At 44.3% G+C, this 22,490-nt stretch overlaps 1 protein-coding gene across 2 annotated transcripts in view; it reads right to left on the bottom strand.

The window, feature by feature from the left end:
- The window catches only part of sec31b (SEC31 homolog B, COPII coat complex component), an 88,371-nt gene that overhangs the window by 57,207 nt on the left and 8,674 nt on the right, over positions 1-22,490 (bottom strand). For both annotated transcript variants that reach the window (XM_070865796.1, XM_070865795.1), the window contains exons 2-7: positions 16,343-16,435; positions 13,939-14,062; positions 13,091-13,277; positions 9,995-10,090; positions 5,160-5,300; positions 3,970-4,112 (exon numbers count right to left, since the gene is read on the bottom strand). In XM_070865796.1, coding sequence (XP_070721897.1) covers positions 3,970-4,112; positions 5,160-5,300; positions 9,995-10,090; positions 13,091-13,277; positions 13,939-14,062; positions 16,343-16,421 — 770 coding nt within the window. In that variant the 5' untranslated portion in view covers positions 16,422-16,435. The remainder of the gene's footprint in view (positions 1-3,969; positions 4,113-5,159; positions 5,301-9,994; positions 10,091-13,090; positions 13,278-13,938; positions 14,063-16,342; positions 16,436-22,490) is intronic.

Here is a 22,490-nt window from a genome sequence, read left to right on the forward strand (position 1 = left end):
ACTGCTGCTCGCTCTTGCACACCTTATAGCTAGCCTGCATGCTTCACAGGCAAAGGCCAAGAGCAATCCACTCTCCTAGTTAAAATAGTGTATGCACACGAGAAAGAAAATTTAAAGCATACATCAAATAGAGCATGTGGATAATTTACAGACAAACAATGCCCCTCTGACAGAGTTTGAAAATGGACAGAATGAGTGTAGAAGGTTTTCCAGTCCTGCACTTTCCTAAGTTCCTATTAAACAATTTTTTGAGGTTTTAGACACACATTAACAACTTGCATCAGTATCAACTCGTATTGTAACAATACACTATCTACCTAGAAAGTTGAAGTCTTGCACCTCGCACACATCCTAATCAAATCAGTCAAGAAAGTGTTATTGCTATTTCAATAGCCATGCTACTTCCCAGCCACTGCACCATTTATCTCCAATAATGATATTCAGAACAAAAATTACTTTTAAAAATATCACTTTAAAAAAAAAGAATTTATTTGCTCCATGTTGGAACTTTCCCCTTGCAAAGTCCTAGCCTTCTCTCGATCCCAGGGATTGAATTCTGCTCCATTCCTGCAGCAAGTATTCTTCACCTCAGTCAGCCTTGTTGCTATTTCTCGGGCTCCAGGGCACAAGTGTCATTCAGTCTCTTCTGGGGCCTCTTTACTTGCATGAACCGTCAGTGCTCCTCTCACTGCCGGTTTCTATGTCTGGCCTTAGCAAAGGACTTTTCCCACTCCTTCCCGGCTTGACTTTCGTTTTTCCTTTATCCTTTCCCTCTTCTTGTCTCCCTGAAGCATTCACAGCGAGTTGTTTCAAATAACTTGCAGCAGCTGTTTTCGGATCAGCTCGATCCAGGTTATGCTTCTTGGGGAACCCATTCAGTAAATTAATTCCAAATCCTTGTATTTTCTCTTTCAGGTCAAACTGATGCAATACAAATCTTTCAGACCCAATAAACAGCACCAAAGCTTTACTACTTTCATTCAATTTTAGGTGTGTAAAAGGTTACGTTCTTGTTGATGCTTACTGCACGGATATCTTTTATCTGACAATGCAGATATCTTTTGCTTACAGTACACATATCTGTACCACCTTACAGATCAAAAGACAAGAGACTTGAGCAACTAATCCAGATTAAAACTACCCTGTACTGAATTTTTTCAACACTCCCCTATATTTATCCCTTAATCAACATAAAAACAGATTATCTGGTCATCATCACATTGCTGTTTGTGGGAACTTGCTGTGTGCAAGCTGGCTGCCACGTTTCCCACATTACAACAGTGACGACACTCCAAAAAAAAGTACTTCATTGGATGAAAAGAGCTTTGAGACATCCAGTGGTTGTGAAAGGCGCTATATAAATACAAGTCTGTCTGTCTTTCTATTAACTCAGTACCCTGACAGTAACAAATGTCAGGAAACCTTTCGCTGTCTCCTATGATACACCTGTCCTCACACCCCAGGCAGGCAGGATTTCTTGCAATTCACATGATTTAACTGCTGAGGGAACATTTTAGCTTTGAAAACTTTTGTTTCTGTGCGATTTCCAGCTCGATTCCATTTCCTACCAGGTGGGCCTGGTCCTGCTCTCTCAGCCGTCTAGCACGGAAGAGGTCTACCTCGGCCTCTCTCTGAAACCACTCTCTTGGTAATAGCAAGTACAAGCTAATTTCAGAGTTTCATCATAGGCAGTCCCTCGAAATCGAGGAAGACTTGCTTCCACTCTAAAAATGAGTTCTTAGGTGACTGCACAGTCCAATATGTGAATTACAGTCTCTGTCACAGGTGGGACAGACAGTCATTGAAGGAAAGGGTGGTTGGGACTGGTTTGCCACACGCTCCTTCCGCTGCCTGCTCTTGATCTCTGTATGCTCTCGGCGATGAGACTCGAAGTGCTCAGCGCCCTCCCGGATACACTTCCTCCACTTAGGGCGGTCTTTGGCCATGGACTTCCAGGTGTCGGTGGGTATGTTGCATTTTATCAAGGAGGCTTTGAGGATGTCCTTGAAACGTTTCCTCTGCCCAACATGGGCTCGCTTGCCGTGTAGGAGTTCCGAGTAGAGCGCTTGCTTTGGGAGTCGTGTGTCAGGCATGCGAACAATGTGGCCCACCCAGCAGAGCTGGTCGAATGTGGTCAGTGCTTCGATGCTGGGGATGTTGGCCTGGTCAAGGACACTAACGTTGGTACGTCTGTCCTCCCAGGGGAATTTGCAGGATCTTGCGGAGACATCGTTGGTGGTATTTCTCCAGCGATTTGAAGTGTCTGTTGTATATGGTCCACGTCTCTGAGCCATACAGGAGGGTGGGTATCACTACAGGCATGAGCTTGGTGGCAGATTTGAGGTCCTGATCTTCGAAAACTCTTTTCCTCAGGTGGCTGAAGGCTGCGCTGGTGCACTGGAGGCGGTGTTGAACCTCGTCGTCGATGTCTGCCCTTGTTGATAATAGACTCCTGAGGTATTGAAAGTGGTCCACGTTGTCCAAGGCCGCGCCGTGGATCTTGATGACTGAGGGGTAGTGTTGTGTGGCGGGGACAGGCTGGTGGAGGACTTTTGTCTTATGGATGTTTAGTGTAAGGCCCATGTTTTCGTACGCCTCAGTGAAGATGTTGACTATGTCCTGGAGTTCAGTCTCAATGTGCGCAGACGCATGCGTCATCCACGTACTGTAGCTCGACGACAGAGGTTGGGATGGTCTTGGATCTGGCCTTGAGACGACGAAGGTTGAACAGGTTCCCACGGGTTCTGTAGTTTAAGTTCCACTCCCACAGGGAGCTTGTTGAGTGTGAGGTGGAGCAAGGCAGCGAGGAAGATTGAAGAGGGTTGGTGTGATGACGCAGCTCTGCTTGACCCCTGTCCGGACTTGGATTGGGTCTGTAATGGATCCGTTGGTCAAGATCACGCATGTTGTCGTGGAGCAGGTGGAGATGGTGACGGAGGAGGATGCTCCATAGCCCCTCATGGAGTGTCGAAAGGCCTTTGCAAGGTCAAAGAAGGCCATGTACAAGGCTGAGACACTAATGTATAATGGAGAGGCACTATTGGGACAAATACATGACTTCATCTCTCTCATCTGGAAGGAGGAGATCATGCCGGGAGATCTCAGAGAGGCTGTAGTCGTGACCATCTTTAAAAAAGGGGAAAAGTTCGACTGTGGAAAGTAGAGGGATCCCCTGTTATCAGCCACTGGGAAAGTCATCGCTAGAATCCTCTTCAACCATCTTCTCCCTGTGGCTGCGATATCCTCCCGGAGTCAGTGTGCGAATTTCGTCTTCTTCGGGGTACAACGGACATGATTTTTATAGCACGACAGCTGCAAGAAAAATACAGGGAACAGCACCAATCCTTGCCGAGTTTATGGGAGAATCGGATACACTCACCTCCCAGCAGTGTTCTCCACGCTCATCGTGACAATGAGGGAGGGAACGAAGAGATAATGATGTAAACCGGAGGTGAATGGGGGATGGCTCATTGAGCATTAGAACAATGAGGCCAATAAATAAGGCCAGTGACTGAGGGAGTGGAACTCAGAAATTGAGAAAAAGTGAAGTTAAAAATAGAGGCAGAAGCAAGCAAAACGAGGAAACAAAAAGAGGAACAAATAGCAAGAGAAATTAAAAAGCAGAACAGCTAAAAAAACACAAGAGATCAGAAAATCAAACAGCAAGAAGCAAAGGACTGGGAATAGAGGTGTCCAGAAAGGTAACAATGTATTACAAATATCAAAACCGTAGACTGTAAGAAGCCACTGTATACACCAGTGAAAACACAGGAGGTGCAGAAAAAGATGCCCAACTTCCGCTTCTATTCTTCCGTTTCTTTGCAATCATGCTGACAATCTGTCGCTATCACATCTCTCAATAGCGTACCGCACATTCCTTGACACCACATGTCCCATCTCCTCCTTTTGTTGCTCCAGAAAGCAAAGCTTGGAGTTGTGCCTTATTGTCCCTCAACAATGTTTAATTACCTGGTGTGATTCTCTAACACTTTGAGAGGCGAAGTAGCAAACCGCAAGTCCCATATCTGCAGTATGGGCATTCGATCATCTTCAGATGCAAGAACAAGTTGAGTTGCAACTTCAGGGTTCCAGGCCATTCCAGAACAACGCATCTACAAAAGTCAAGTGAAACCACACTAGTTATTTTATATGGAACTAATCCACAGCTCTAGATTTTTCACTTGAGCAAATCTTTCTGCTCTTTAGGTGAAACACCCTCGCCTGAGTCAGAAGATTGTGGATTCAAGTCCCACTCGAGACTTCAACGCAAAAATCTAGGCTGACACTCCAAGTGCAGTGCTGAGGAAGTGCTGCACTGTCAGAGGTGCCATCTTTCGGGTGAGACGTTAAACCAAGGCCTCATCTGCACTCAGGTGGATGTAGAAGACCCCATGGCACTAATTTGCAGAAGAGCTAGGGAATTGGCCCCTCATATCCAGGCCAATATTTATCCCTCAACCAACATTACTAAAACGATTCTCTGGTCATTATCATATTGCTGTTTGTGGGAGCTTATGGTGCGCAAATTGGATGCCGCGTTTCCTACATTACAATAGTTATACTTCAAAAGTACTTCATTGGCTGTAAAGCACTTTGGGGGCATCCAGTGGTTGAGAAAGGCGTTATATAATTGCAAGTATTTCTTTCTTTCATTTCGGGGATTAAATGTTAGCATTAGACACTACTAGGTCAGGTATAGCACAGATTATAAGCTAATAAAGCACTTCTCTGCCTCAATAGTGTGCCTTAACCCAGCTCACAGGAGCACCCCACAGTAGGATAGCTCCATTGCCCATAATAGCCACCTTCCTGGTGTCGATGTGCAAGATTAGTATCAAACTAAGGTCCATTTTGTGCTATTAGGAACCCACTCGGAACTGGATTGGGATTGCCCAGGTGAATTACTTGAATTTTCTTAGTATGGGCCTCATCCAGATCCACTGTGCGAGACATGTGCTTTTTGTTTTTAAAACACATGTATTTTTCAGCAAGCAATTCATTTGTTTCTCTTAAATATTAACCACACAGAAATGAAAGAAAGGCAAGTGGTAAAATAAGTTATATTAAACATTTGGAACAACAAAGTCTTATTTTCACCCACTGGAATCGAAGGCACAAAGCGGTGGAAGGTACATTAAGGACAGCAAGTGTGCACTCACCCTGTTGTTGTGATCACTGACTTTGATAATGGGTTCATTCTTTCTCAGGTCCCACACCACAGCTCTGCCGCTTGGGTGGGCAGAGGCCAGGATATGCTGCACCTGCCGATTCCAGGCCACACAGCTGATATCTTCAGAAGGCTGCGTGAATTCAAAAGGTCCCATTAAAAAACATCTTATGAAGGATTTAGTGAGAATGGTTCATAACTGCAGCACACAACTAGCCATTCATAGGTATTTTCAGTCCACCTCACAACCCATGCAATTGAATTTGCGCTCCCGTGGTGGAAATAACATCAACTGATCAGATGCCGATGGTGTGATCAAGTGTCACACACATAATGAACTTGTACCCTAAGCTGCTGAGACAGCTTTGAAGGAAAACTCAGCAAGAGCCATTATATGCAGCATACAGCCAGGGGCCCATGAAGTAGCATTGGTGCGAGAAGTTACAAAAGAAACGACTTGTATTTATAGATCACGTTCAACATTGAAAACGTCCCATGGCGTTTCACAGATGGAAGATGGACACTGAGCCTTGGAGGGAAAGATTAGAGCGGTGACCAAAAGCCTGGGCAAAAAAGAGTTTTTAGATAAGTGGAGAAATGGAAGGGTATGAAGGGGAACTTCCAGAGAGTGAAGGCAAGTTAGTAGAAGGCTGTGCTACAAATGGTGGGGTGGAGCAATGCGCAAAAAGTCAGTCAGAAGACGAGAATTGGGAGAGATTACAAGGCTGGAGGAGGTGCGTAATGCTGTGAAGGCATTTGGACAAAGACACAGAGTTTACATTTAATACATTGGGGGACAGAGAGCCAAACCTGGTCAGTGATGGCAGAGCTCATGAGCAAGAGAAATTTAGAGCAGTACAAGAAATGGGCAGTTGTACTCTGGTCAAGACAGAGATTTCAAACACCAACCAGACCCCAAAGACCCTCATCCTTCCAGCTGGAGTTCTTTTGTTAGCCCGGGGGGTGGGGGTAGAAAGAGAAGACAAAGTGCAGTAACAGGCTGAAAACCAGGGGGAAAATGAAGGAACGGATCACAAATGTGGCACAGACTTTCAACTAGAGGATTCAAGGTTGACTTCTAATTTTGGCCCCTTTCACAATAGAAATCATTGAGAGAGCAAGTTTATCAGTCTCAGCTGGATAGGAAAGGCAAGAGAGAGACCAAAGGCAAACGGTTGGGCTAGAAGGAACGAGTTGGGGGTGGAATGAAGTTGAAAAAGGGAAGAAAGATCTACCTTTGCACACCTCTTCAACACATTACTTTGAGGTCCAATAAAGAGTGCCATTGACAGAATTTGTGGGCTTATTCTCAGATTTGACTGTCCTGATTCTGTAAAGGATTTATTTAGCTCCTTGCACAAAGTGTTGCTGCTCATATCCAGCTATTCAGTAATCACTACAGTCAGTAACTCAGTCTGGCAAGTACCTCAAATATAAACCATTTGTCATTGACGCTGTACACACTACATTGCCCCATTATAACATACACAGGAATGACTGATAGTTGTGTAGTTAGTTTGATGAAACTATTTTTGCCCTGCACTATTAGCTATGCACAGCTTAAACTGGAGACATCCCAGTTCACTGGGAAACACCCATCTATAAATCAGAGTTTTCAAAGGAAACATTACGGTTCGATGGCGATGTTGTTTCCCCTCATGTTGTACAACTCAGAGGCTGACATTTTGTTCATTCACATCAAGAACACTGTAAAATTTGCAGTGATTCAATCTAACAACTGCATTTGTGATTTGGAATGCATTGACTGAAATGGTGGCGCAAGCAGATTCAATGGTAACTTTCAAAAGGGAATTGGATAAATACAGGAAGGGAAATAAATTACAGGGCATTGGGAACAGAGATGGGGAATGGGACTAATTGGATAGCTCTGTCACAGAGCCAGCACAGGCACGATGGGCCGAATGGCCCCCTTCTCCTGTATCATTCTATAATTCACTGGAAATGCAATGACTTCAAGATGTGGCCAGTCAATGCTGAGAATCGGAATGCTTTCCCACTTTCTGCCCTTGGTGTCATCAGAGATAAGACATTGCGAGTCAAGTACAGAATGGCCAAAGGCAAAACAAGACACTCTGTTCTACCTCAAAAATGTGCCTTAACTCTAAACTCAGAAGAGCTCTGACAATGCACCAATATGACATGTCCACTCCCATAACAGTGATCATTGGGAGGCTCCAAACCACTGCAAAAGTATGGTCAATTTTCTGCCTTAATTAATCTGGATTTGTTTTTAAAAAGACAATTTTCCCCAGCTTCTCGTGAAAGCTCCTTCTCTTGTGGCGGGGCTTCCAAAGGCATGGACAGCCCTCCAATGCACTGTTCAAGTGTAAGTCAAGACGAGTGTCAACGAGCTATTTGACTATGGAGACATCACAGTAGAACCTATTCTGTCCTGTACTCAGCTGTCATCCACTACTTCTAGCGCGGATCATCGGATAGCAATCAGGAACAGAATTCCTAGCCTGGAGCAGAGGCCAATTTTAGCACCTCAACCTAGATCGTCGAGCTCAAAACAGACTAAAATCACAATTTGGGACTTTCTGGCCTGTAGGCTTCATACCACAGCATTTAACCATTGGGAATGCTGTGGCACAAAGGATTTTGAGCCAACAGAGACAAATCTTTATCCCATCCATCTGAATGGACGGAAACCCAGTTCCTGCCAGGGAAGGAGCACATATGGATCACCCAAGTGAAGTTGATCTGTTTTTGAACATACTTTACCATGGACGGCTCATCTTACATTTTAGCTTCCCTGATCTCGGACAGTGATTGCTTTCTGTGAAGTTTATTCTATTGTTCAGGTTTTGTTCATTGTTTTTCTGGACCTGTTTCTATTTTCTTTAATTGTTAATTTGTCGGCCTGCCTGTATTCTGTTAGTGAGCACCACAACTGTGGACCTCATTCCCCACCTGCCATCCTGTTCATGGCAGTGTCGCTCTTCAAACTATACTCCTGCATCTGCCACTTCCATCAACTCCCCCACTTAGGCCTTGCCCATGTTAACACCATTCTGCGCATTTCTATATTGACACCAATGTTCCCGCACAGCCGGTCCTGCGCAGCCCGGGCGGGACTGGTTTTTCCAACATGAAATTTTGCGCATGTGTGAAACTTTCAATGGACCGCACAGCCCATTAAAGGGACTGAACATCCAAATTTAAAATTAGGCGAACATTGAGACATCACTGTCTATAGCTCTGTTCATCTTTATGTCACTCTCCACTGCTCACTTGATCATTTGTTAACACTGATTTTCAGTCTTGTGTTATAAATTTCTACCACTACCATGAGCATTTACATTGTGTCCAATATAGCCAATATTTACAATAGTAACAACCGTGATTTAAATTATAGTTTCTGTTACGTACAAGGTGCAATATTGCTTCCATTATATACAAGATATATATGTGATAGCACAAACACTCTTCCTATTAGTTAGACTTCAAATAATAATAGTTCTGTAACACTTATTTCTAATTGTACAGAGCCCAAGACAGATAGAAAGGGGATGGAAAAAGAGAAAGCAAGAGGAAGTTAGAAAAGAGACAGCATAGCGAACACATGTAACTGGAAATACCACTCATGGATCAGAGAACGTGTGGACACCAGTGTGGACGGAAGGAGAGGCGGGAACAAAAATGTGAGCAGAGTGGAGAGATGGACAGGCACACACATGATGGGGAGGAGAGACACTTGATAATCAGGACATAGTGGAGACATACTTTGTGGATGGACAGAGTGGGGTTAGAAAAGGACAAACACACATACTGTGAATACTTCAGACAGAGTAGCGAGGGAGACAAACATTGTAGACAATGAGGATAGACACACACATTGCAGATATTATTTTCATATCTTCACACTCTTCTGTTAAGAGTACTGCGAAGTAGTGGAAGGATTTACAGGCTGATTAACAATCCTACCATGGCCATAACCATCATTATACCAGACAAGTGGGTGGTAAGCCCAAAAACGGCAGAAAGGTTTTATGGGGGAGGAAGTGGGGAATGATCCATACCCACAGGACAAGAGTACCCCCATTAGATAGCAACCCAGAATTCAGGGCTGGAGCTCCCATCGCCACTCACCAGGACTGTCTGGAGCAGGATTCAAACTCTGCACCTTCTGACTACCAGTAAGCCAAAGGCTCGCTCCACTATGGATAATGAGGACAAAGTAAGGAAAGACACGCACCCATTATGGAAACACCACAGACGATGATGTAGATAGAGAGACACATATACACAATGGATACTTTGCAATGTGAAGTGAGACACAGAATGGAGGGAGGGATACAGAAGGAAAAGAGAGACAAAGAAATACACACAAAGATGGAAGTCTTCAGCTAGAGTGGAGAAATATAACCAACTATGTTAAATCTGCAGATCTCTACATTAACAGGCTATACTTGCAGAATGTGCACTGCGAACCTTACCTCTCTTTGCTGTGGATAGACAGACAGGAAAAAGAAGAGAGCAAAATAGTGATGTTACTTGCATTGCATTAAAAGATAAATCAAACATTTTATACAAGGTGCAATTGTGCAGAGTTTGGAAAAATACAGAAAATTCCAGTTACCGATGCACAAGTGCTGATATTGAGGATAATTTAGGCAAATATTTCAATAAAATCTATACACTGCAATACTCAAACAGGGCAGTATCAAGACTGCCATTCTGTTTGTAGGAGCCTAAAACACCCCCCGAGCCGAGCCAGGGTGCTTCTAACCACCAGTGTTATCCTGGCAATTATCAAAGACACAGGTACAACATTGCTAACATTTAGTAATGGCTGCAACATACCTGGGATTTTGATCCTGCTGTCATTGGTGTACTGAAGTTATTTAAATCCCAAATATATATCTCAGAATCATTAGCTCCAGAAGCCATAAGGTTGTTCTAAAGACAGAAAATATGAAAACAAAACAGAACAGATAAAATGTCATAATTAAACTGAACATTTCAGGAACATAGGAACAGGAGTAGGCCATTCAGCACCTCAAGCCTGTTCCACCATTCAATTATATCATTGCTGATCTGTATCATAACTTCATTTGCCCATCTTGGCTCCGTATCGCAAAATAGCCTTACTTTACCAAAATCTATCAATCTCAGTTTTAACATTTTTAATTGGATCACTTCTAGTTTACTTAGGGTAGAATATGGGAGGCCAGCCAGGAGTGCATTGGAATAGTCAAGTCTAGAGATAACAAAGGCATGGATGAGGGCTTCAGCAGCGGATGTGCTGAGACAAGGGCAGAGACAGGCGATGTACAGCACAGGAGGCCATTCATCCCATCGAGTCTGTGCTGGCTCTCTGCGAAAGCACTTCAGCTAGTCCCACTGCCCTGACCTTTCCCCGTATCCCTGCAAATTTTGTCCCTTCAGGTATTTATCCAACTCCCTTTTGAAAGCCAGGATTGAATCTGCCTCCACCACCCTCTCAGGCATTGCATTCCAGATCCTAACCACTCCCTGCGTAAAAAATTTTTTCTTCGTGTCGTCTTTGGTTCGTCAATCACCTTAAATCTGTGTCCTCTGGTTCTCAACTCTTCTGCCAATGGGAATAGGTTCTCTCTACTCTGTCTAGACCAGTCACGATTTTGAACACCTCTATCAAATCTCCTCTCAACCTTCTCTGTTCTGAGGAGAACAACCCCAGCTTCTCCAGTCTATCCACGTAACTGAAGTTCCTTATACTTGGAACTATTCCTGTAAATCTTTTCTGCACCCTCTCCAAGACCTTCACATCCTTCCTAAAGTGCAGTGCCCAGAATTGGACACTGCAGTTGAGGCCAAACCAGTGTTTTATAAAGGTTCATCATAACGTCCTTGCTTTTTTTAACTCTACGTCTCTATTTATGAAGCCCAGGATCCTGTATGCATTTTTTAACCACTTTCTCAAACTCTCCTGCCACCTTCAATGATTTATGCACATATACTCCCAGGTCTCTGTTCATGCACCCCCTTTAGAATTGTACCCGTTCTCACAATTTAACCCTTGAGCCCCGGTATCATTCTGGTGAATCTGCACTGCACTCCCTCCAAGGCCAATATATCCTTCCTGAAATACTGTGCCCAGAACTGAACTCATACTCCAGATGGAGTCTGACCAAAGTGATCTAACCAAGGAGAGAAGTGGGCAGAAACTTCAAACCCTAATACAAAAAAAAGTCTCTCTTGAACAACCTCAATGGCCAAATCTTTGTGATGCTTTTAAGCATTTGCTAAAGTCATGTGACCATCGTTTCCATGTCAGTGCTTAATTCATGTCACTTTGCAGCAATCTCATTGGTTATAGCTAATCACTTGACCAATCTGACTGTCCCACATTTGGCACGGGTAATTACAGTGCAGATTTTCCCTGCCTCTCAACACCTTGCTGGTATTTATTGCGAGATTAAACAGACCACAGCTCTTATGAAAGCCACATCTTAACACTCTGCCATTGTAGTATAGCCCAGATTGTACAATTAATGCCAAATCCCAGTAAATTGTTCACTGGAGGAAACATGAGATCACCTCAAAGGCAGAACTACACTGCAAGAGCACTCTGTACAGGTTAAAACTATTTGTCCAGATTTCTCTACTGATAAAATAAGATACCATCAGTGCAATTAAAGTGACTTCCCATTTTCCACAAACCGGGTTGAGCATTTAAAAACGCTTCAACAGTTCTTGATGGGTTTTTTTTTTAATTGTTCAAGAGATGTGGGCGTCGCTGGCAAGGATAGCATTTATTTCCCATCCCTAATTGCCCTTGAGAAGGTGGTGGTGACCCATCTTATTGAACTGCTGCAGTCCTCGTGGTGAAGGTACTTCCACAGTGCTGACTCTGTCGTAGCGGTTTGGTACAAGAGTGGCTTGCTAGGTCATTTCAGAGGGCAGTTAAGAGTCATATATAGGCCAGAGAATGGCAGATCCATAAGGGTGGCAGATTTCCTACCCTAAAGGGCATTCGTGAACCAGTTGGATTTTTACAATAATCCAGTAATTTCATGGTCACCATTACGGATACTATTTTTTTTTTTAAATTCCAGATTTATTTAATTAACTGAATTTTATTGCCCCTGCTGCCATGGTGCGATTGGAACTCACGTCACCAGATTATTAGTGCAAGCCTCTGGATTACTAGTCCAGTAGCATAACCACTATACTACCGTTCCTGTCAGCGTGTTCTTAGAATCACTTATCCATTCATTTGTAGTCAATGTAGGGGGAAGGAGGAGTGGGGAATCTAACTCAGTTCCTGATACCGGTTGAACCTCACTTATTCGGCACCCTCACGACCTGGCCTGTCCCAAACAAGAGATTTTGTCGGATGAGGGGCAGTCATGTATTTGGGTGGACTGCATCTTTAAGTGTTGTTGCTGGAGTAAGTATGTGTGCGCGCTGATTGGCTGCACCGACTGTCAGTCAGCCAGCCAGCCAGACAATCAGTGTGCAGGGGACCTCGAAGAGCTGGCGGGCCCCGGCGAGTCGGCCCAACCCCGCCGGAGGGAGTGCTGTGGGGAGGAGTGGCCAGCCCGACGACTGTGGCTGCAGGAATTCCAGCAGGGCAATGAGGAGGATGCAGCCAATTGAGGAGAAAGATTATATTGGTGAGTAATATTTTGACGGTGGCGTTCTGCGCATGCGCCACCCGGGAATGGTGCCGGACAAGGGACTCCCGGATAAGAGAGGTTCAACCTGTAGTTGTATTTGGTATATTTTTTTTTTAAGTTCCCATTCCCACTTTAATACAAGAGACCACACCAATAGAAGATGTTAATTATTTTCCCCTCAAATTACACAATGGGAGTTAATATTTTTCAGCTTATAGAAACACAAAGGCAGATGGAAGACATTTTGGGATTCACTGAAGTGAAACTGCTTGTAATAGAAAGCAAGACTTATTACCTGGAAGGGGTTAAAATCCAGTCCTCGGACAGGGCCCGCATGCTTCTCACTTTGTCCAATGATGGGATCATTTCCTGCTGCAAGGATCTGTTCTGCGCTGTAAAGGGTGATGGTTCCGGTATCCCCTCCAGTTGCTATGACCCCATCAGAGCCTGTGCCATGGCTGCTCCAGATCAGTTTGTGAAATCTGTAACAATTACCACACGTGATTTATTTTTCCTCCTCAAGAAATAACAATTCTGTTTTTAAACAACTTTCATCTGCATCGAAGTCACCCACCCTGGCCATAGATGTGGCCCTTACGGCTAAAGGGATCAAGGGGTATGGAGGGAAAGCAGGAATGGGGTACTGAAGTTGCATGATCAGCCATGATCATATTGAATGGTGGTGCAGGCTCGAAGGGCTGAATGGCCTACTCCTGCACCTAATTTTCTATGTTTCTATACACCATTTCCAAGCTGACGGGTACACAGAAGAGGACCCTGCCGGTACTGTTTTGTTACGTTGTCAGAAGTGCTTTGTGCCCAATTAGTTTACAGTTCTGCCAATTTGTCTTCTCCCCCACCCCTTCCTTTTCTGGAAAGGGGAAGTAACTGGCCTCTTCTGGACAAGACATCATTAGCTCACTAGATTTGAGTGTGGACCTGCATGGGAAAGAATGCAACAACATAGTACTGTACAACAGGAATACCCACAAACACATTCTAACAGCAACAACTAAACAAATGCTGTGAATACTAGTCCCCGTTGCTCAGGATTTTTATTTTTTAAATTGTACACTATTATAAAAAGGAGTTGTCAGTCTTTTTTTATTGCCATGTGTTTAGGTGTATACACCAAGCACTCACCTGCTGGTAGCAGGTAGGCAGCCTCGCAATTTTGCATCCAATGAGGGGTCTGAAAAGTCCAGCTCATAGATCTCCAGTGCCGCATTTGTGCTAAAGGTAGCATCCAACTGTTGCGCTGAGGTACCTACAGTGCAAAGGAAAGGTGTGACCTACACCTCAACAATAATAGATAGGCTTCTGCGAATCATCCACTGAAATTACTTTTTAAAAACTCCGATTGAAATTTGTCATATTTTCTAGCTGAGTTATTTTGTTATTGAAAGTAAACTTCAAAGGGTGGCCATTGGTTCATGACTGCAACATTCACATACCTTTCAAACAATCGAAGACAGCAACCAAGGATTTGGAAATATAGTGCATACAGACAAGCAGTCAATACAGAAGAACGAACTTACATTTATATAGCACTTTTCACAACCTCAGGCCCAATGTTCTCTCTAATTTCTTTTGAATGAGTGGCCCATTCAAACTTCCGCGCATGTGCGGTTTTTCCATTGAGGAATTGGCAAGCGGCCTGTGCAGGAGCTTCAGACAGCTGCGCAGCCGCTCAGCTAAACAGGAACATTGCTCAGGACGTCCCAGAGCACTTTACAGCCAATGAAGTACCTACTGAAGTGCAGTCACCGCTGTAATGTAGGGAAGAACCAAGATCCAACCAACTGCAGCTTTACTGAAGGCCCTCAGTACTATGTCGCTGGATGTTGCATTGGGTGCGCAAAGTTGTGCCATTATGTTGGGCTGAGTGCATGATGCTGTGCCGCTGGATCGCAAGCTGGACGCCCTGGAATACTGGATCACGGAAAGTTGGGCCGAGTACATAACATTGCATCACTTGATGCTGGACTGGGGGCGTAACACGGTGTTACTGGATGGTGGGCTGTCTATGTAATACTTTCACTGAATGTTGTGCCAGGATGAGTAATGTTGGGTCCAAGTCTTGAGCACATAATCGAGGCTGACAGTTTAGTGCGGTATTGAGAGAGTGTGGCACTGTCAGAGGTGCTGTCTTTCAGATGAGATTATGTCAAATTGTGTTTGATAACACTCCTGTGAAGCGCCTTGGAACGTTTTACTATGTTAAAGATGCTATGCAAATGCAAGTTGTTGTTGAGTTGTTAAACCAAGGCCCTGTCTGCCCCCTCAGATGAATACAAATGATTCCATGGCACTATTTGAAGAAGAGCAGGGGATTTCTCTGTGTCTTGGCCAATGTCTAACCCTCAATTAACATCCGTAAAACAGATTATCTGATCATTTATTTCATTACTGTTGGCGAGACTTTGCTGTGCACAAATTGGCTGCTGCATTTACCTACATTACATCAGTGACTACACTTCAAATAAAACTTCTGTAAAGCCCTTTGGGACGTTCTGAGATCGTTAAAGATGCTATTTAAATTCTTTCTATCCTCCTTTTAATAAAACTCTGACACTACTGAAATTGCAGTCCACCAAATATGTCCTGGTCTCACTTACTTCAATAGGGTGAAGTACTGTTGCATGTCAGAAAGTCACTAGATTGTGTATTTGAATGTCAAGACCTCATGAAAACATTACGTGGTCAAGTACTCCATTGCACTAAAGATGCTGCGTAGTTCAATGAATGGCACGGTTCACTTATGCCACCAGAAGACTTTCAACATTAATGCTGGAAACCATCTAAAACCAAGTCATCTGGGATTGTACAATGCACAAGCTCCTTTCACGCCTAAAAGCCGAGTTCAATTCAGCTCAAGCTATAGGAATAAAAATCTCTTCCGGTTATTAGAATCCAGCACAAAATGAGTTTAGGACTGTCCTGATTTAAATTTCCAATGACCATGGATTGCACAAGACTATCCACAACTTGTCATTTTGACCTGAAGAGAGTAAAAAGCTATATAGGGAATTGGAAATGTCACTAGTGCAGCATCTGACATTGGGGCTGAAGCACATTGTTGGCGAAAATAGAAAGAACTCCACGCTGTATCTGGAAACTGTTGATATTATCTAACAGTGATCAAAACGGATCCATTCTCCAACACAAACTGATCTCAATTTTTGGAGCACACAATTAGGAGTGGGAATCAGAAAAGGTACATAAATTATATTTTATAACAAAATACTATAAAAGGAAATCAAATATATATTTCCCCTCAATATCACAAAAAATATATAGGATTAACACCAATTCTAAAATGGAAACAGTTTTAGAACTTCACACCAAATGTTCCCTCTAATTTTTTTTTGTGCACTGTCCCTTTAACTGGCAGCAAGGTCCATTCAAATTTTCACGCATGCATGGTTTCTTCCATGTAGAAGCCGCCCTTGCGAGACCTCAGACTGTTATGCGGCTGTACAGCTTAGCGGGAACGTTGCTTCACAGTGTACAACACATTTCCTGTGGATGGATCTTCTGAAGTTACCTGTGACCAAATAGAGGGGATGGTGAGAAGCAGGGCTCCAGGACTGAATGGCTGTCCTCTCAATCTCCTTCAGCTTCATTTTATCTTGTTGACCTGAAAAACAAAATTCAGTGATCATAAAAAACTGCCCGTTATCAGAAAGCAGGCTATGTTCTTCTCTTAAGGACCGCCATGGTGAGAATGTGATGTATGCAGCTGAGAGATCCGTTATCGAGTGTCAGGATCATCCCTTGATATCAATGTGATGAGAAGTCTAGATAAGTTAAATTTAGGAGAATGGGCTCCTGGAGGTGGAAATGTTCCTCAGCTTTCCGCAGTTACAGGACCACTGTGTTCCAGAGAGACAGTGAGTAGGGAACACCTTCTAAACACAGTGAAACCTGTAAAAATAGACACTCAAAAAAACCGGACACTTATTGAGACACCCAAATAACTTGCATTGTAAAATATATAAGCAGCCTTCTGAAATCACGTACAAATTACAAACTATGGATAGCCTTCGACGCACCAAATCTTTCCACAACTTAAAACATGGGACAACACAAAAGCAAAATACTGTGGATGCTGGAATCTGAAATAAGAACAGAAAATGCTGGAAATCTGTGACAGCATCTGTGGAGAGAAAGAGTTAATGTTTCAGGTCGATCAGAACTGGCAAAACAGCCTGATGTCACACTTTAAAATGTTCAAAGTACATAAGGATCGGGTCACCAATGGAATATTAACGGATTTCTTTTTGTCCATGCTGATATCAGGGTTTGAATCCCCCCGCCCTGCAGCCACTGACCCTGCTGCTAAAATCATCATCATAGGCAGTGTTATATATGCAGACTATAGATATACTCTCTGTGTAGTCACTGTATAGTTGCACAAGATGGAGACTTGTTTACCGGAGGTACGATCAACAGGGTTCACACTGTATACACTATGCTGGCACCACCAGAGGGCGCAACTGGTGGAGCCTAGGAGTCACCTGTACACCACAGGTAGCCAGGTATAAAAGGGAGTCCACCTTGTGGTATCCTCACTCTGGAGTTATATTAAACGGACTAAGGTCATTACAGTTCAAGTGCAATATTTTGCCTCAGAGCATCAAAAGACATAACAGGCAGTCCCTCGGCATCAAAGAAGACTTGCTTCCACTCTAAAAATGAGTCCTTAGGTGGCTGAACAGTCCAATACGAGAACCACAATCCCTGTCACAAGTGGGACAGATAGTCGTTGAGGGAAAGGGTGGGTGAGACTGGTTTGCTGCACGCTCTTTCCACTGCCTGTGCTTGATTTCTGCATGCTCTCGGCGATGAGACTCGAGGTGCTCGGCGCCCTCCCGGATGCACTTCCTCTACTTAGGGTGGACTGGTCTTTGGCCAGGTGTCAGTGGAGATGTTGCACTTTATCAGGGAGGCTTTGAGGGTGTCCTTGTAACGTTGCCTCTGCCCACCTTTGGCTCGTTTGCCGTGACAACCTTGCTGACAACACAAGCCAGAAGATGCACACACACTTGACCTCACGCGAACCCAGAGATGGGATACACCCGATCCCACGGGGTACGGTTGTCCTTCTAATGAAAGTGTCATTAGGAACAGGTTCCACTGTCAAGTACTGTACTTGCAACATCAATTTTCTTGTTATATCTGCTTTCAAACAGAAGTTCTTAGTATTGTTGCAGCTGATTAGGTGATCATAATCTCAGCTTGTTCTTCATTGAGACAATTTTCAAACAGTACATACAATGACCATTTTTGAAAATAAGGACATCTGATGCAATGCCCCTATGTCTCTCTAATTTACAGGCATTATTGTAATCAGATTTGGCAGCCTTCTACATAGACACAGCAAGCAGAGAACAACCCCGGCAGAGCTTGCTTTACTGCATTTCACTCATGCAAAACACCCACAACTTTCTTAGCGAAAGAATAACTTGCAAATTAAATCTCAGTGTCCTGGTGGAACAGGATTTCTGCACAAGCAGAGTCTGATCACAATGTATTTTTATCAATACATTATGGGGAAAAAAAAAATCACACTTATGCCAAATAAATAATGTTGCACCAATACCATCCTGTGGTATTCTTAATTCATTACCATAAACTGTTCCCATCACAAGTAACAGACCAACAATCATTACTATTTCACCACAAGAGCAAAGTGGCTCAAAATGCTCGCTCCAGATTATAATTAAGGTTTGGAAGAACAAAATCTGTAATTGTATTAATAAATGATTTTCCACAGCTCGAGGAGGTATAATACATCAACCAAGGGTGTATAATACATCAACCATTACATTTTTCTGAAGTGTGCACAAGAGCAGCAATATTTCAGGATTAGCTCAGCTATCGGCCTTTTTGTCCTTGGAGATTTGACCGAGGGCAATTAAGTGAGAGGACAATCAGGGGAAAGACACCCTCAAAAAATCAATAACATTTCCATAAAAGAAAGTTACAGGCTGTTTTTGGCAATATCATCATCATAGGCAGTCCCTCGGAATCGAGGAAGACTTGCTTCCACTCAAAGTGAGTTCTCAGGTGGCTGAACAGTTCAATATGGGAATTACAGTCCCTGTCACAGGTGGGATAGACAGTCGTTGAAGGAAAGGGTGGGTGGAAAACCTGGGTTGCCACATGCTCCTTCTGCTGCCTGTGCTTGTTTTCTGCATGCTCTCAGCGACGAGACTCGAGGTGCTCAGGGCCTTCCCGGATGCTCTTGCGCCACTTAGGGCGGTCTTTGGCCAGGGATTCCCAGGTGCCGGTGGGGATATTGCACTTCATCAAGGAGGCTTTGAGGGTGTCCTTGAAGCGTTTCCCCTGCCCCACCAGGGGATCGCCTGCCGTGTAGGAGTTCCAAGTAGAGTGCTTGCTTTGGGAATCTTGTGTTGGGCAAGCAGATAATGTGGCCTGCCCAACGGAGCTGGTCAAGTGTGGTCAGTGCTTCGATGCTAGGGATGTTGGCCTGGTCGAGAACACAGACGTTGGTGCGTCTATCCTCCCAGGAGATTTTCAGGATCTTGCGGAGAGATCATTGGTGGTATTTCTCCAGCGATTTGAGGTGACTACTGTATATGGTCCACATCTCAGCCATACAGGAGGGCGGGTATCACTAAAGCCCTGTAGACAACAGTACTGGGAGGAAAGTTACAGGTTCCACTAGTCATGTCGTGTGACCATTAAATAACAAATTAACGGGTGCGAATGAGATAGCATCTGCATGTAAACTCTTTGTCCTTATATTAAAGGCAGTGTTGAGCCTTCTCAGCCAAACAAGCACAGCAATCAACCCAAAGTGAAACTTCATGAACATTCTACATATTCCAAGCTATATAAATATTCAAAAGTTTTACACCAGGAGCTTTTTCCACAGCGCCTCCCAAACCCGCAACCTCCACCAATTAAAAGGGAACACCATCACCTGCAAGTATCGCGCCATCACACACCATTCTGACCTTGGAAATATATCGTTCTTCATCCTGGAACTCCCTCCCTAACAGCACATGGACTGCAGCTGTTCAAGCTGGCGGCTCACCACCACCTTTCACAGTCAAATTAGGGAAGAGCAATAAATGCTGGCCTTGCCAGATGCTCACATCCCATGAACAAATATTAAATACTAGCTGGTTATGTTCCAGTCCTTGAACAAATGCATAAGCTATGCAGTGCTTGTGCAGCATTTAAATTTAAGAGCTAAGACAGGGAATCGTAATGTTCAAAGCACAAAATGAATACTAAAATACTGATCGATCAAAACACTGTGCATTCAGTGTATTGTAAATGTCAATAAATAGGCGACAGAGTTTCATAGGTGTACTCAATCTGATACTGATCACTGTTTTATTTGTAGTATAATCAGGTAGCTGGAAAGAACAGAGCGTAAATGACTAAGCGCCTGTCTGAGGACTGCAGGGAATTACTTCATCAGCTCCTCTGGGCAAGTCACATAGTTTGCATGCCAGATACGAGACTCCCAAAGTAAGGGCTCTACTCGGAACTCCTTCACGGCAAACGAACGAAAGGTGGGCAGCAGGAACATTACAAGGACACCCTCAAAACCTCCCTGATAAAGTGCAATATCCCCACTGACACCTGGGAGACCCTGGCCAAAGACTGCCCTAAGTGGAGAAAGCGTATCCGGGAAGGCGCTGAGCACCTTAAATCTCGTCGCCGATGGCGTGCAGAAATCAAGCACAGGCAGTGGAAAGAGCGCGCGACAAACCAGTCCCACCCACCCCTTCCCTCAACGACTATCTGCCTCACGTGATAGAGACTGTGGTTCTTGTATTGGACTGTACAGCCACCAAAGAACTTAAGTTAAGAGTGGAAGCAAGTCTTCCTCAATACCGAGGGACTGCCTGAGGAAGTGTGTTTGAAGACCAGGCCTTCAAAACTGCCACCAAGCTCATGGTCAACAGGGCTGTAATAATACCCGCCCTCCTGTATGGCTCAGAGACATGGACCATGTACAGTAGTCACCTCAAGTCACTGGAGCAGTATCACCAACGATGTCTCCGCAAGATCCTACAAATCCCCTGGGAGGACAGGCGCACCATCAGCGTCCTCGTCCAGGCTAACATCCCCAGCACTGAAGCACTGACCACACTATCAACTCCGCTGGGCAGGCCATGTAGTTCACATACCAGACACGACACTCCCAAAGCAAGTACTCTACGCAGAGCTCCTTCACGGCAAACGAGCCAAAGATGGGCAGCGGAAACATTACAAGGGCACCCTCAAAGCCTCCCTGATAATGTGCGACATCCCCACCGACACCTGGGAGTCCCTGGCCAAAGACCGCCCCAAGTGGAGAAAGTGCATCCGGGAGGGCGCTGAGCACCTCGAGTCTCAAGCCGAGAGCATGCAAAAATCAAGCGCAGGGAGCGGAAAGAGCGTGCGACAAACAGTCCCACCCACCCCTTCCCTCAATGACTATCTGTCCTACCTGTGACAGAGCCTGTGGACTGTTCAGCCACCAAAGAACTCACTTCAGGAGTGGAAGAAAATCTTCCTTGATTCCGAGGGACTATGATGATGATGATGATGATGATGGAGAATTTATTAAAGTCAATTAAGAAATTCACATTAAAAGATCTGCAATTATTTTATCTTCTGCATGAATACAACGCAGAATCTGCTTTGATATAGTATTAAAATAGTCAAGACCCTTTATTGTGAAATGTTAATTATGAATACCTGTGTCACAATACAATATATCGGTGCTTTTGAATACCATAATCTCATTTTACAAGCATGTTTTAACATTTCATCAAGGGAAAAATGCTTTGGAACATTTTACACTATGTCCTCTTATCACAATTGGCATTATTGGGAATCGGATCATGATTAATATGCTTAAATATCAAAACGGCACCGTACCATTTCAAACTTTTGTGTTTTCACTTTAGTAGTAGAGACCCATGGGTCACTGCTTATTTGAACAGCTGTTATATACAACTGTGTATAATGGTAAGTCTTCATGCTCATTAATTCATGCAGCAGAAACCAATCTGGGGGGGTGGTGAGTGGAGCACTTGATGGCTCTGACTTCTGAGCCAGTAGTTCTCCTGATCATCAAGAGGGAGCTGATATAAACTGCAAGCTGATGGTGTCAAATGAGATTTGAGGCTCATGAACCTCCAGTTCATCCAAGACACGAAGCAGCTCAGACTGCTGTTGCCAATCTGAAAGTGAACATTGTGTAGATGTTCGTAACAACCCTTTGCATGAATGCTCGCAATAACCCTTTGTATGGAGTTTTGCCTCTCCAGGATGCCCAGATCTCTGTTTGAGGTTTTGCTTTAGAAACATAGAAACATAGAAAATAGGTGCAGGAGTAGGCCATTCGGCCCTTCGAGCCTGCACCACCATTCAATAAGATCATGGCTGATCATTCCCTCAGTACCCCTTTCCTGCTTTCTCTCTATACCCCAGTGGCCAATGCGAGAGAACATCATGGTCCGGCGCCTCTCCACCGCCTCGACTGGAACCTCCAGGGCGGCATCGGAAAACCGGTGGGCTTGCTGGCGAGGCCTCTGCACTGACCTGGTAGGTTGTTGCAAGGCCAGTGCACAGGCTGCAATGATGAGAATGAGGCTGTGCAGCATCCTCAAACCTCCCCTTTAAGAACCGGATGGCGCCATTGTGTCTGATGACTCTCTGAA

The sequence above is a fragment of the Pristiophorus japonicus genome, chromosome 22, assembly GCF_044704955.1.
Source record: "Pristiophorus japonicus isolate sPriJap1 chromosome 22, sPriJap1.hap1, whole genome shotgun sequence".
In the NCBI taxonomy this organism is placed as follows: domain Eukaryota; kingdom Metazoa; phylum Chordata; class Chondrichthyes; family Pristiophoridae; genus Pristiophorus; species Pristiophorus japonicus.